This window comes from Astatotilapia calliptera, chromosome 11 (genome assembly GCF_900246225.1).
Source record: "Astatotilapia calliptera chromosome 11, fAstCal1.2, whole genome shotgun sequence".
Classification (NCBI taxonomy): Eukaryota; Metazoa; Chordata; class Actinopteri; order Cichliformes; family Cichlidae; genus Astatotilapia; species Astatotilapia calliptera.
The window spans coordinates 21,052,756-21,067,758 of NC_039312.1; the positions used below are offsets into that span (position 1 = coordinate 21,052,756).

At 41.9% G+C, this 15,003-nt stretch overlaps 2 protein-coding genes across 4 annotated transcripts in view; both read left to right on the top strand.

The window, feature by feature from the left end:
* The window catches only part of adamtsl4 (ADAMTS-like 4), a 35,475-nt gene extending 31,353 nt beyond the window's left edge, over window positions 1-4,122 (top strand). The window contains exons 13-17 of the mRNA XM_026184297.1: window positions 221-394; window positions 635-814; window positions 951-1,130; window positions 1,229-1,376; window positions 1,459-4,122. Of these exons, the coding sequence (XP_026040082.1) occupies window positions 221-394; window positions 635-814; window positions 951-1,130; window positions 1,229-1,376; window positions 1,459-1,589 (813 nt within the window). The 3' untranslated portion in view covers window positions 1,590-4,122. The remainder of the gene's footprint in view (window positions 1-220; window positions 395-634; window positions 815-950; window positions 1,131-1,228; window positions 1,377-1,458) is intronic.
* A 2,333-nt stretch (window positions 4,123-6,455) lies between these two features.
* The window catches only part of celf3b (cugbp, Elav-like family member 3b), a 33,354-nt gene continuing 24,806 nt past the window's right edge, over window positions 6,456-15,003 (top strand). For all 3 annotated transcript variants that reach the window (XR_003273766.1, XM_026184003.1, XM_026184002.1), the window contains exons 1-4: window positions 6,456-7,410; window positions 7,684-7,714; window positions 8,172-8,415; window positions 10,392-10,474. Coding sequence is in view for 2 of the 3 variants with exons in the window: in XM_026184003.1 (XP_026039788.1) it covers window positions 8,271-8,415; window positions 10,392-10,474 (228 nt within the window). In the remaining variant the exon portion in view is untranslated. The remainder of the gene's footprint in view (window positions 7,411-7,683; window positions 7,715-8,171; window positions 8,416-10,391; window positions 10,475-15,003) is intronic.

The window sequence follows — 15,003 nt, forward strand, 5'->3', positions numbered from 1 at the left end:
TGCAGCTAGCAACAGCCTCTGTTCTTGTCTGGAAACAACAGACCCTCTCACATTGTCAGCAAGCGGGACACTTGTATAGTATAGTGTCTCAACAAGACACTATCATTCATTTCAAAAAGCTATAATTAATACTACAAAAAAAGATATAATTGGGAAGAAAAAGAAGATTTGTTTCGTGGTTTGTCTGCATATTCTCATGTTTGTCCTGTTTCTGCCTCAGTGCTCGGTGGACTGCGGAGTAGGGAAGAGAACAAGGAGTGTGCGCTGTGTCAGCGATCAAGGTGACGTGGTGAACGAGAAGGAGTGCAGCTCCAGGGCCCGTCCACAGGGAAGTGAGGAGTGCAACATGGGTCCCTGTGTGACCAACTGGTACTTTACAGACTGGTTAAAGACTGTAAGTAATGCACACGCATTTCAGCTTTCAAAAACTTTTCAGCTTTAAAAAAAAAACAGTTGAAAACACATCTATTTAGACAGGCAGTATTTTTAATATCCTTGTAAAGCACCTTGTATTAGATTCTTATCTTAAAAGGTGCTATATAAATGAATTTTACTTATGTACTCACAGCAACAAAAGAATAAAACATGCATTTAGCATCGGTCCTCAACATGTTCCCTGACTCTGTGTGCTCAGTGTTCAGCGCAGTGTGGCCCTGGGGTGCAAAAGAGAGAAGTGGTGTGTCTGACCAGAGGAGGAGTCAGAGAGGGTGGAGAAGGAGGAGATTGTGTTGGGGACAAACCAGCAGAGATGAAGGCATGTAACGGAGGCCCCTGTGTGCCAGTAGCTATGTGGTATAGCAGCCCCTGGACACAGGTAGGAGAGTGGTGTCTAAAGACTTATTTTGTGTTGTGAGTTTGGGTCTCACAACAGTTTGGGTGTTTTGTGTCCTATAGCTGCTTTATTCTTGATTAGGGTTGGGTATGTCACTGATTTGTGGTCTTTTTTCCAGTGTAACGTCCCATGCGGGGATGGAACTCAGCGACGAGACATCATTTGTGTCCAGAAGATGGGGAACGATTTTACTGTTGTTCCAGACGCTGAGTGCGCTAAGCTGGACAAGCCTGCATCAGTCCAGCAGTGCAAGATGGGAGCATGTCAGGCACAGTGGTTCACCACAGAGTGGAGCGCGGTGAGAGATGAAAGGACAATGAAGAGATATTTTTTAAAAATCAGAGATTTGTGGAGATTATATTTATACTGTTGGCCTGCCTGCGTTTTTGTTCTCAGTGCTCAAAGTCTTGTGGAAAGGGCTTACAGATGAGGGAAGTTCGATGTCTAACACCAGAGAAGAAGCACAGCCATGAATGCGACTCCAGCACCAAACCAGTCCAGGAACAAATCTGCAACACAATACCCTGCAGCCCACAAGTCTCAGGTCGGTGCGTGTGTCAACAAAACTGTGATCAAGTGTGTTTTGATCTCCCTGCCAACCTCTCTGTCCTTCTGTCTGCTCACAGATGAAAACTGCAGAGACGTACGTCAACAGTGTGAGTTGGTGGTGCAAGCCAGACTCTGCGTCTACACCTACTACAAGAAAGTCTGCTGTGCCTCCTGTGTTCAGAGTGCTCAGCGTGCCAAGAGACACTGACCAGCCAATGGCAGACAGCCCCTGTGCGCAAGTAGTGGAGGATTAGGTCAAAAGGGCTAATCACTCCAGAAATGACAAGTCTGTAGAAATGAGCAGCCCAGAGTAGACACGTGAAGGCGTTTGGATGACATTTAGCTTTTTTGTCCTAAATCTTAACATAAAACACTGTGAAAGTTCCTCTTATCAGTACCAGTCGCTTAAACCTGCACCTTCCTCTGAGTTTGCTTCAATATACTATGTGTGTTAGCTTTAACAGTTTGCTGATTTCCCACACACAGTTTAATTGAATTTCATTGTCCTTATTTTCACTCTCGGAGACTCATTTCTGTGACTTACAGGTTGTAAAGAAAGGAGGACACAGCTGTGTTTCAGCAGCAAATTTAACAATTTAAAGATTCCTCCTAATCTACGGGATCTTCAAGCAGACATGCATACCACTAATTACGTGCTAAACGAATGATTACCATGTGTGCTAAGATCTACTGGAATAGATCTGTTATCAAGTGCCCCACTGAGCTACAGTGGAAAAAACCCTCCCAGACTAGAAGGATTTTATTTACATATTTTATCTATTTTTTTCTCTTTGCCAAAAATATTTCCTCAAGTGTCCTCTCAGTATTTGGACAGATGAACCAAAGGATTGGGGTGGGCATAAGAGTTAGTGACCAAATATAACAGGGTGGGAAGACAGAGATGAGACTCTTCCCGAACAAGAAGGTCAGCTGACATGGGACAGTCACAACAAAGGTTGCCCACAAAGAAATTTTTGTTTAAATTCAAACCTAGCTATAAAGATTTGTAATTGCAAATGGTTTTTTTTTTTGTTTCTTTGTTTGTTTTTTTAATTTTATAAATATATATCAAAGAACAAACTGACAGGACAGCTGTTGCTGTAGAATTGTCTTCTTGACCAAGAACCAAGCGTATCATATCACATTGTTAGTCTCACTTCCCAACTATGCATTAGGCATACTCAAGATATTATGTAAACCTTAACTTGCCACTAAAATATAAACAGCAGGGCATTACTTAAGCAAGAGTAGTGTTGACAGTAGGACGCTGACAGTCCTAAAGGACCAGCTTCAGCCCGCTGGTTTCGCTCCACTCTCCCTTTAAGCCAACGTTCTTCTGATTGGCTGCCGCGTGCAAACACAAGCATGAACAGCAGGTGGGTGGGACTTCACCTGCTGTGTGCCTACAATGAACATATTAAGGATATCTCCTTCCAATGACCTCATACAGAGCAGAGAGTAAAAAATCTGCCTTAAATCAATGTTTAGACCATTCTGAAGCCTCAGGGTTTTGACTGAATTAATCTTTTTTTTTTAATTATTTGTTAGCTATGTATAATATTAGCATCCATTTTAGCATTTGCTGCTTTCTTTGGTCAGTCATTGGTGGTTTTGTACTTTTCATGACATTTCCTTTCGGTACAAACCAGAAGGACATTCAGAGTGTGCATCCTCTGTCAACTGATTTCTTTATTTTTAACAGTTATAAATAAAGTGACCTAAATTCTCCCCAAAATTTGACAAGTTCTTAACAATATCATAAAGTCAGCTTCATAGTTTCTGCATAATCTTGCTGAACAAAAGCCAGTGATCATATATGTTTAATAGACAATACAGAAGGTGGCCTTTAACCAATAGTAATTACTAAATGATTGATTTTGCAATTGTTATGATTAAGCTATTAAAAATATCTTTATGTCATTACCTTTTTGGGAGGGAATGTTGAATCTGTCTAGTGAAATCAGGTGAAGTCATAATAGGAAACCTTAAGGGGACTGAAAAAGTTGCTTTCTTACATGTAGGCTTCTAGATATGATTGGATCATAAGCAATGATCCTGCTTTGACCTGAAACATAAATAATGCATATCGAAGTGGCAGCCTCTGTATATGTGTGTGTGTACTGTTTAATGCTCTTTCTCTGGCCTTGATTGTTTTTAATTTGCTCCCATTTTCTTTTTCACCTCCCACTCTGACATATACTGACACCCAGTCAAGGGTGGGGAGTCTGTATATTTGTGAGATATGTTTTAATGTCTATAATTTCTCTGAAGATAGTCGGTGCTTATGTTTATAACTGAGTAGAGTTATCAGAAGTGTTGTTATAGAATCCATTTATTCACATCTAACTGTCACATAACTATTTTATGTTGCATTTGAAGAAAGAATCAACGTTTTTGCTCTTAAATTGCGTGTGTGTGTGTGTGTGTGTGTGTGTGTGTGTGTGTGTGTGTGTGTGTGTGTGTGTGTGTGTGTGGTTGTGAGTTTTGCATATGTGGCTTTGAATGTGTCATTCTTGTCTCTTATCCCTTGTAGTAGAAATTAGATTTTATATATAAACATAAAAAGGATAGTAATTTATCTATTATCTAAAGAACATGTAATTTATTTGCTGTTTTGAGGAGCTGTAGCAATTTTTTTGTTACCACAAGAGATTATCAGATTGTTATTTTCAGTATACAGACAATTTTATGATGCAAAAACAGGAAACAGCGTGGAAGAGTTATTACCTTGAAGCTTCATTTTAAATAAAACGGAAATTACAGAGAAATCAAGGCGTGTGTGTTTCTTTTTGGTCCACTGAACAAGGGTGAATTTGCCACTTTTGTCCAAACAGTGGCGCTATTGAGTCTCTTACACAACTTAGTCAGGCCTAGCTGTCTTCCACAGTGAGTCATCTATGGATAAAGAAATAAAGAGGTTTTTTTATAAAATGTATGCTGTGGTCGAAATATTGAATGAACACGAGTGTTTTATTTCACTTTTCACCCTAGATGAGTCTTAAATTCCAATTTTTGTGTAATGACAATAATAATAATAAACATCTGACCAACATAACACAAATGACACTCTAATCATATATGTGCTGTAGTACAATTAGTATTACAAGGCAGAAAAATCATGGAAACACACAAAGATTATTATTTACATATTTATTTATTATACTCTTTATAAAATCTTGAGTGAGTGTGTGTGTGTGTAATGTGATGTTTCAGATAGGAAGTGTCTTTAAGGAAACCCTGCCAAGGTCAGCTGCTGTCTGAGATGAAAATCTAGGAGTGGACGAGCTTGTGTAATGAGTAGGACTATCAATAAGGCAAAATCAAACCAGGAAAGAAGAGAGTGGATGCTAAAAACTATAGGACCTTCATTAAACTTAAATATTGCTTAAGCCGGTGTAGTTTCCTGATTCCGTATCAGCAATTCTGGAAATGTCAGCCCGAGTAACTTCTAATAATTTCAGAACTTTTTGGTGGAGAAGTGATAATTTCACATAGAAATTTGTGATGTAAATGTATACTTTTACCTCCCATGGACGATATAATGGGCTCGGACCCCATTTTGGCTTCAGCACTGCCTCAGTTCTTCAATACATAGATTCAACCAGGCAGTGGAAACAGTTTGGTCCATATTTACATGGTCGCATCATACACGCTGCAGATTTGTTGGCCGCACATCCATAATGTGAATCTCCCATTCTACCTCATCTTAAAGATACTCTATTGGATTGAGATTGGTGACTGTGGAGGAAATTTTAGTGAAACTAACTGTCATGTTCAAAAAACCGGTTTGAGATGATCTGAGTTTTGTGACATGGCGTGTTATCTTGCTGGAAGCATAAATCAGAAGGTGGCTACATTGTGGTAATTAAGGGACGGACACAACAGCAGGCAGGCTGTGGCATTTAAACGATGCTCAGTTGGTACCAAAGTACCTAAAATGTGCCATGAAAATATTCTCCATGCCATTACACCACCACCAGTAGTCTGAACTGGCATGATGAATCCATGCTTTTATGTTGTTTATGTCAAATTCTCACCTTGTGATCCAAATGTCACAACAGAAACCAAGACTGATCAGAGAAGGCAACATTTTCCTAGTCTCCTCTTGTCAAGTTTTCCGTGTGAATTGTAGCCTCAGTTTCCTGTTCTTCACTGACAAGAGCATCCACTGTGCTCTTCTGTAGTAGCCATTTCAATTTGACTAACTAAAATGTTCACTACATGCCAGAAAAGGTATTTAGTCGCTGCCATGTAGATGCTGATTAAATATTTGTGTTAACCAACAGTGGAACAAACTGGCTGGTGATTGTATGTTTTAAATTGTGGAATGTAAACTCCCTCAGATTGACCATGCCCCCAGTTCCCACTAATTTAGGGGGGAAGTGTTCTCTATGTCCTCCAACATAGCTAAAGATTTTCCAATCCAGTGGTAATGTAACAGTTTGGAGCAGTTTTCAAACAAGTGCAAGGTAGAGCATTCATAATGCTTTAGCTCAACTATGAAGGAACAGAGGCAAAATCAGGATGTACTCTCTTCTTCTCATTCTTTTTCTTTTTGCAAGGAAGACCTATGAGTTCCAGAGGGCTACAGCCCTTTACACCGGGGTTTTCATGCAAGCCTGCGTGGGCGGGGTATATATGTTGGATGAATGTGGCTCACAGAGGGCACGATGCAAGACAGGCAGATGGTGACCTTTGGGAGTAAATTACCATGAACCTTATGACTCTGTTCCCTCAATCTCTCTCTCCTTTAAAGGGTCCGGGCATGCACACTGGCTTTCAATTCAAAGATGTGAATAAGGAGCGTGCTGTTATCGATAACTCTGGAAGTTTGGGGTTTTGGGGGATATCACAGTTAAATAGCCCAGTGTCTGCCGGTTTTCCAAAATACAGGCTGTAAAGTAGGCCAACTCCAACCTCGAGCTATTTCTCTTCCCTCTGTCACACATTTCACTCTGTGTGGGTGTGAGCGTGAATTTCGGGCTCGGGCGTGAACAGCTGTAGTAGTCGTGACTGCGTGCTCGACGACGGCGGCGCGCTTCGGCTTCACGTCAAGAAGCATCGTTTCAGCACCAAGGCCAGGGCTCGCGGCGAGAACAATAGGCGGCTCCGCGCACAGAGTTGGCTAGGCATCGTCTTTAAAGCGGTCACCTGGAACTAGTCGCTAAGATAACACGGCGCTAAAAATGCTAAAACAATCTTTTTGTTTTAAATACTGAACACACATCCACAAGTTATTGAGTAAAGCTTGAAAAGATTACCGAGACGTTTAATCTGGATTTATATTTTTATTTTTCGTGTGTGTACGAGAGGATTGTTATTGACCGTCCCCGCGGCTGACGTCACGCGCTAGCAACCGCTTTGGAGATAGGAGGGGGAGGGGGAGACAGAGAGTAGAGAGACACCGGTAGCTTTAGGACGTTAAAAGCCATAGAACCGTCGGACGGGCCGGTCGCTACAAGAAACAGAAAATAGTAAGAGCAGCTCCCGATTAACGGTTAGAACAATAACGACAAGGCTGAAAGATCCCGTTACGAGTGACCGATCAAGTTTCAACAGTTTTAAGCTAGCCAAATTCTAGAAGCTGCTTTGTCCATTATCACTTTGTTATAATATAACAGGACTTGAGAGTGGTGAAAGTGATAACTCTGGATTTGTAAACCCTGAGAGGTTGGGACTAAGTGCAGAAAGCGGTGGTGTTCGAGCTCACCTGCCGCCAGGACTTCTTCTCCGTCACTTCCACACCCGAAGACCGGGAACACCGGGATTTTTTGTGGATTTTTGTTTTTTGTTTTTGTAAAAACAAAAGGCGAATCTATAGTATTACACACCGAGGAGAGAGGAGGAGGATAAACACAAACACACACACAGCACGGCAGGCACAAAGAGCGGGGAGCATCCAGAGAGGGGAAGAAGGCGGACCGCACGGAGAGATAGAGCGCGGTGTGAGGACAACAACCCGACTGAGCATCCCTCTTTAATTTCTGATCTGCTCAGGAAACACTCTGCACGGCCGTACAGTACAAACGGTAAGAGCTTTGACGTGTGCAGCCTGTATATTCCCACGTCTTGTTTTGTTATGACGAGAGTATATATAAATATATTTATATATATGTGTGTGCGTGTGTGTGTGTGTACATTGAGGAGGGGGGGGGGGGGGGGGGGTGATCGGACAAAGAGCAAGGGAGCCCCATGACATCCGTGTGTATGCTGTAACCTACAGCTGGCTAAACAAAGAAACCGCTCTATTGCAATGTTTTATCCCCAGTCACACTGTTTCCTCTTCTTTTTTTTATGTGTAGCGGATCCTGAACGCCGTTTATCCACGGAAAGGTAACGCATCTGCATACATATTTTCTTTTCATATATTTTTAATTGGAGCAAAAAGTGCTATTATTGTTTTTTGATTGGCTAATTAACATTTGCATAATTGTTTTACCGGAAGCAACTGGGGCCCTTTGTCATCAGCGTGGGCACTAAATACACAAATTATCTATAGTTTCTTTTTCTTTAACGTAATGGATGCATGTATTTTATTATTAAATATATTCATGAAGACATTTGATCTGGAATTTATAATCTTTTTACAAAATTACAATTGCAATTTGGCTAATACTATAACACATGTGATAAATGTTTTATAGGGTAAAATAACCAAGGAAAGTATCCTACTGTAATATAAATCTGTGAAAATGAATTATTATTATATAAATAAATATTCTAAGGATAATAATAGTTATTTTTCAATTGTTTTCTTTTCCTCTCCCATGTTTCTGGCTATGTCCCAAAGACTCCTCCAGCATCAGTCGCTCCTCTCCAGGGATAGCTGCTCCCGATCTGTTTGCCCCTGAGCCCTGCAGTACCCAGTTGTCCTCTCCACTTTGTCCCGATGAAGGAGGCTGATGCCATCAAGTTGTTTGTGGGGCAGATTCCCCGTAATCTGGAGGAGAAGGACCTCAAGCCTATCTTTGAGCAGTTCGGCAAGATCTATGAGCTAACTGTGATTAAGGACAAATACACTGGCATGCACAAAGGTAGGATCTGCCTTCGTAACCCAGAGTTAAAAAGATGCCTCCGGTGCTTGATAGATGTGCGACACAGAGGCAGATAGATGAGTGAAAATATTTCTGCGTGTATGTCACATGTATCCATGGAAACTGTCACAGTGCCTTCGTGTCTTCATTTTGAGTTCAGGCATGAGATCCCGAAGACGAGCAAGCAAACTCAGTTACTGCCCGTACACTGCGAGCGAACTCGCTGTTTTGCAGCAGCATGCTTCATAAAACAATCGGGTGCCTAATGTATTTAAAAATTTACTCCAATTTGTAAAGCTTGTGCTCCACAGGCGGAAAAAGAATGTGATAAAAAGTTTTATAATATATGATAAAGAGTGGAAATAAGGATCTCCTGATAGATGCCATGAATGAAAAATAACTTTCTACTGTAGCAAAACCCATTCAGGCACACACATGCACACACACACACACACTGACCTGGGGTCCTTTGTGTTATGAGCCAGATTAGACTGTATGCTCCAATCAGTGTAATGGGGCTGTAAGCTAGGGTGACACAAGGGAAAGAATCTGTTGTTTTGAGATTCCCCACAGCCACAGTAAGCCGCTCTTAAAAGCAATGAGATGGACCATAAGATGCATGTGTGTCTATGTGTGTGTGTGCCATGTACTGATCCGAGTGCCATGTCAGGTGTGTGTCTTATCATTCTTTGTATTTCTTTTTTCTTTTTGTTTTTAATCTCATGGCACCATTAAATCCCGAGATGCGCACTCCGTGAATGTTAACTTCATTTCTCTAATCTGAATCTACATGAGCCCGTCTGAGATGTCACTGGGATGCTAACCTGCTGCTAATCTTGTTGTCTTAGTGCTGGTGACAGGTGTAGTAAACAGCTCTGGGCAGCCAGCTCTACTACCCACCCTTCCCTCACACACACAGACACAGGTACAACACGTAGGAAAACAGAGGGAGTGTATCTGGAGTGATCGTGAGGCATGCATAGTGGTTGGTATAGGGCAAGAACCTGACAGTGGCAAGCCTGCAAGGCCTTGTTAGCCCCACGCACACGTCTGTGGTGCTGTCATGTGTGCTGACTCGTGGCGTGCCGTACTGAGATGTGCCGTGCCGTGGAGTGTCCTCTTCTGCTCTAGAGTAACATCATTAGGGAGCATAGTTACCGTACAATGCATGATTATATATCAATATTTTAATCTTCACGCGTATATCCAGAATATATGATGACAAGTAATCAGGAAAGGTATTAGAAAAGACAACATTTAAAAGATTTAAATGGATGATGACGGAGAGTGTGTGTGTGTATGTTTGTGTGTGTGGGGGGGTGCAATATAACAATACAGTCTCAAGGCAGTGGTGAAGTAGTCATAATCGTTAATGTATTTATTCATGTTCCTGGACACCAATGTTTCATTTCTTCATGTCTTGCACACATTTTTTGTTTTTAATCTGTTTGGTGTCATGTGTAGTGATTTGTCCACATTCGGAGACTGAAGGGGTTTGTGGCAGAGGGAATCATTTCCCCGCTTATACCAGAGATCACAGTTTAAGTCAGAAACGAGACAGATATTTACAGTTAATTTGTGTCATACATTATTAATTGTCTTTAAAAGCCGAATTGATTATGTTTAGAGAAAGATCAAGGTTTGGGTTAAAGTGCATCACATCGCCCTGTTGTCTTGGTTGCCAGGGTGACAAAGCCCCGGTCCAGACTCGGGGCTGCAGACATGAAATATACCTCCTATTAAAAAAACATTACCTTCAAAGTTGTGCCAACTGTCTTGAAAAACAATGACAATTTGTGTCCGTGAACATGAACAAATACATTACTTTTTTTGGTGACTATTTCACGTTTTGCTCTGAGACCCGGCTGACAAAGACAGAGATAGAGGATGACAAATATTAGAGCCGTACCCTGACCTTTTCTACCATTACTCTCTCCCTCTCTCTTTCTCGTTCTCTGCCTCTTTCTGTCTGACAGGATGTGCGTTTCTGACGTACTGTGCGAGAGAGTCTGCGCTGAAAGCCCAGAGCGCTCTTCATGAGCAGAAAACACTACCAGGGGTAAGTGCACATCAACAGACATAAATACACACACATAAACATCCCCAGATAAATCACACTTAACACTTATGTAACAATACACACAAGCTTCCATGTACATTCCTGTTGTAGCAAACATACAGACTCTGTCATCCAATTTACACACACACACACACACACACACACACACACACACACACACACACACACACAAAAGTGGCCTCGCATCAGTGTGCGTTTGTGTGATTGGAGGTTCAGCTCCCATTAGTAACACTGACATAACTCAGCAGCCGGCAGGCGTCTTGCTGCTAAGGACAAACACTCCCTCTCGCTGGAGACACATAGGGTACTCCGTAAGCATTATCATCTCCATTCCTCTATCTTTCTCTGTCGCTCCATCTCTCTGTCGGCTCCTGCGTTAGCCTCCGGTGATAGCTCCCGCCTAGAGAGTGTATGTAATTAATGTGGCCATTCCCCTTTGTCTCATCCCAGTCTCCCTCCGGTCGCTCCAGTGAGGGATTGTGCGCTGCACCGGGGCCGGGGTAGGACGGTGTTCATTATGGATGGGAAACTGCGAGAGCGGTGTCTGTCTCGCAGGCTCTACCTCTCTGTCACTCCCGCTCTCTCTCTCTCTCTCTCTCTCTCTTTTTCTTCCCTCTCTGACCTGATTTCCACTGCAGTTAAAAACAGATATTACAGTATGCGTTTTGGAGCATTTTGTATTTTTGCACACTGTGTGGCTAAAATACGAAGCGTTTAATCGAAATGGCATTTTCCCAGTTTTATCCGACTCCCAATTTCCACCATTTAGAACAGAATAGTAAGCGTGCTTCTACCATCTCTGAGGCGCTAGCATTCTCTCGAATTCTCTGTTCGTTGACTTGCTAATGATCAGAATTTCACTTCATGCACCTTCTTCCTGAGCCAGAGTGTTGATAAGATCTGTGTGAAAAAAACTGTGGAAAAAGAGCGTGAGGAAAAGGCGTTGGGGGAAGGGAAGTGTTGTGACACACACAAGCATGAAATCTCTGCATACATATTGCAGTCATGCATGCTTTTTTTGAAACTCTATGCAGTCACACATTCGCAGTCACCTATACAAACACACTATAGTGACAGTAATCCAATTAGAGACTGCTAAGAAGCCTGACCTTTTTTCATAATCACCTTTCTGCTGTCTGCTGTGTCTCCCTTTTCTTGTGTGCACTGCCCTTTGTCCTTTAACTCATTCTTAGTTTCTCTACATTCCTCTGTGATGTCTCTAAGCGCAAAAGGGAAATCATCTATACGGCTGACTTACAAGAACATAATTGCTGCAAATTTCCAGATAAATTGTGATAGATATTCTGGACACACAGAGGAAACATTTGCAGGGCGGATACTCATTAGCTGCAAAGATTTACTAAAGAGTCAGCATGTAACAATCAGAAGCACCACTCCCCTGAGGAAGGCTGGTGCTGAAACAAGGGTGTGGCATTCGTGGGCTGATATAGGCCTGGACTCTTCATGAAAAGCATAACTTTTTCTGCATTTGGTGTGTCTTGGTTTCCGGTTGGATCACTTATTCTGTCTAATTTGAGCCAGAAGTGTTCATAATGAAGCACTTGCAAGAATTTTAGCATGTCTGAGCTCAGTGAATTGGTTCATGAATAGCAGTAAATGAGGGGCTGACACAGTTTGTCATCAACACTTCCCTTTAGTTGAAGCACTCACAAATATTTCCATCAGCAGCCTCATTAATCACTCTGGATGTCGTTTGGGGTTGGAATGAGGACCAAAGTGCAGCCACTGAAGTAGAGGGAAGTAACAAAAGTCGAGTCTTTAGTTTGGTTGACATAAAAAGCCCTAAAAGGGAAGTGACACGCAAATTCAAAAAAATAAACTCAAAGAGCCTGGGAATCAATCAAGAGAATATGGAAACAAGAAGGGGAAGACAGGACTACACAAATATACACAGATGAAAACGGTCAACGATGGGTGAGGACGGTTAGGGTGGGGCAGGCGATCTAGGGGGGAAAAGACCAGAAAGTAAAACTAGTACAAGACACAAAATTAGCATTCAGAGTAAAACAATAAACAAAAGACAAATAGGACTGAGTATGAAAGGGTACTAAACAAAAAGACAGAGACAGGAAAGCACAGGAGGAAAAAGTCATCAAGACATAGAGGGAGAGAGAAAATGAAGAAACACTACCTAAACTAAAAACACACGAACAGACATGTATTAATCTCAAAAGAGGACCCAAAGCCCAGTTAAAATAAATGAATCAAAATTGTCTCCAATACTAATACAGTAATGAAATCAAAACAAGAAGCACAGCTCAGTCATATTTAACAAATATCCAGAGCCATGACACTGGTTTGGTGACTACAGCTAACGAATGATAACATTTTAAAGCGATTAACTAAATTAAATTAAATGTCTCCATTTAATTCTATACTTTGATGCTTGACTTTGGTAACTTTGTATAGAGCAGCTAAGGTTTAGCTCTGCTATCACATTTCACTAACCACTGAAACCTGTGTGTCAACCCGGTCTCGTGCCAAACTGTGAAAAATCTGTTTGTTCCTGATCATGGACACAAATATTGTTGTCAGCACGACTTTGAAACTATTGTATTTCAGTGCTAAGTATATGCTTTGTGTGAAATCCAAGAAAATTTTCCATTTTTCCAAACCTATCCCAGTAGTTTAAATATCCAATTCGCTAGTTGTGCATTTCTTTGTAAGTGGCGTTTGGTTACTAAAAACATTAAAGAACTCCTTGAAAGTGACAATTTGGGATCCGGCCACTTTGACCTTCCGGCGATTATTTCTCCCATTATCTCTGAAACTCTGAAAATCTCTGGCTGGCGCATCACAGTTTAAATCGCTAAACCTAACCAGGCTGTTTTTAATACCAAAAGCTATTGTATTTTAAATAGATAACATCTTAAAAAATAAGACAAATGATTAAAAATCTGTCACATGCAAGATTCGAAACAAAGTTTCTGGTGTGACCGGTGAAATTTTGTTTTTTCTTTTAAAAGTGGAAAATATGAACTTTTTGTACCCAAACATAAATCAGTACGTCCGAGACTAGCAGAACAAAAATGTAAGGACAGGAAATCTGAGTACAGGACCACAGAAAAGCTGGAAAATTCGTTTACAGAAACGCAAGTTAATAGATTAGAGCTTGTGACTGTTTCGGGAACTGCCGTGAGACTGCGTTGCGCATGTCTCCCTTCTCCCTCGTCTCCGTTCCCTTGCCTATATTGACTTCTTTGACGGGATTTAGAAATGACTTAAGAAGATTTTTCACTCTCTTTCACACATCCTCCCTTTGTCCCATTCTTTTCTCTCCTTAAGAAATGCTTTTTCATCTCTTCCGTATTCTTCCTTTTATTTCCCCAGACCTGCCATATGCTTTCTCTCTCATTCAATTTCATCTCCGCACCCCCCCCCCCCCCCCCCCACTCTCAAATCCCCTCTGTCCTGTGTTCAACTCCTCCTCCTGACGTCTTCCAGCTTCTCTACAGCAGTAGAATATTACACTAGCCTGAACCCTTTCATTTCATGGTATTCCTCTCTCATCCCTCCTTTTCCCTCCCTGCTGTCTTTTACTCATTTTTTTCTCTCACTGCACACTAGCGCTTCCTCCTCGGATTCTCATTTCACAGTCATTAATGGTAACCCTTCTAAGTCCTCCTTCTCTCACGCGCGCGCCATCTCCCTCCTCCACCCTCCCCCTCGCAGTTCCTCTACCCCTCGTCTCATTTCCCCTCCTCTTGATTAGTTGACCCCTTTGACCGTTTCCCCCCCCCCCCCCCCCCTCCCCTACTCTTCTTCTTTGCCGGCTCTATTTGTTAAGCTTTGTGATGAGTTTATCACAAACTCATTTTCATAGTCAGATTCTAAGCTCCCTGTGAGGCACGAGGGCTGAGGTCTGTGTGTATATGTGTGTATGCGTGTGAATCTCGGGATCACTCTAAACTGCAGGCGGCGGAGGAACGTCGGGCACCTCATACAACTTTAATTGAGCTGTAGCATCACACACTCTGATGTGTTGCTTTTACACCCACGGCCTAGCAATTAAACGTTCGATGACAAGTCCAACGCTACAGTGTTACTGCTCCTGCCTGCCACTCACCGATGGGATTTAATGCTCTGATCAGCCAGTAGAGAAATGAAAAGAAGAAGAGAAATGCATAGAGGTGTGCTCTATAGTTTCAGCAAGGGGCGATAGACTGTCAGACGGAGTAAGAAGAAAAAGTGCAGAGGGATTGAGAGAGGGAGATACGAACAGATGGCCTTATCAGAGTGTCCTGCGCCTTGTGTTTAATTTGGACACAGAGGGAATGAGAAGCGACGAGGGAGCATGACAAGAAGAGAGCGAGAGGGAGGGAGCAAGATAGTACATGATATTTGTCACAGTAGCAGAAATTTAACAGTGGAACCACTATTAAAGTCCTGCTGTAGCACACAGATGTTTTGGTGTATTAGATGTGGTGCAAAGATTCCCTCTGGGATACATCCATGTGAAAGCGCTTATGTTTATCCGCCACATATTA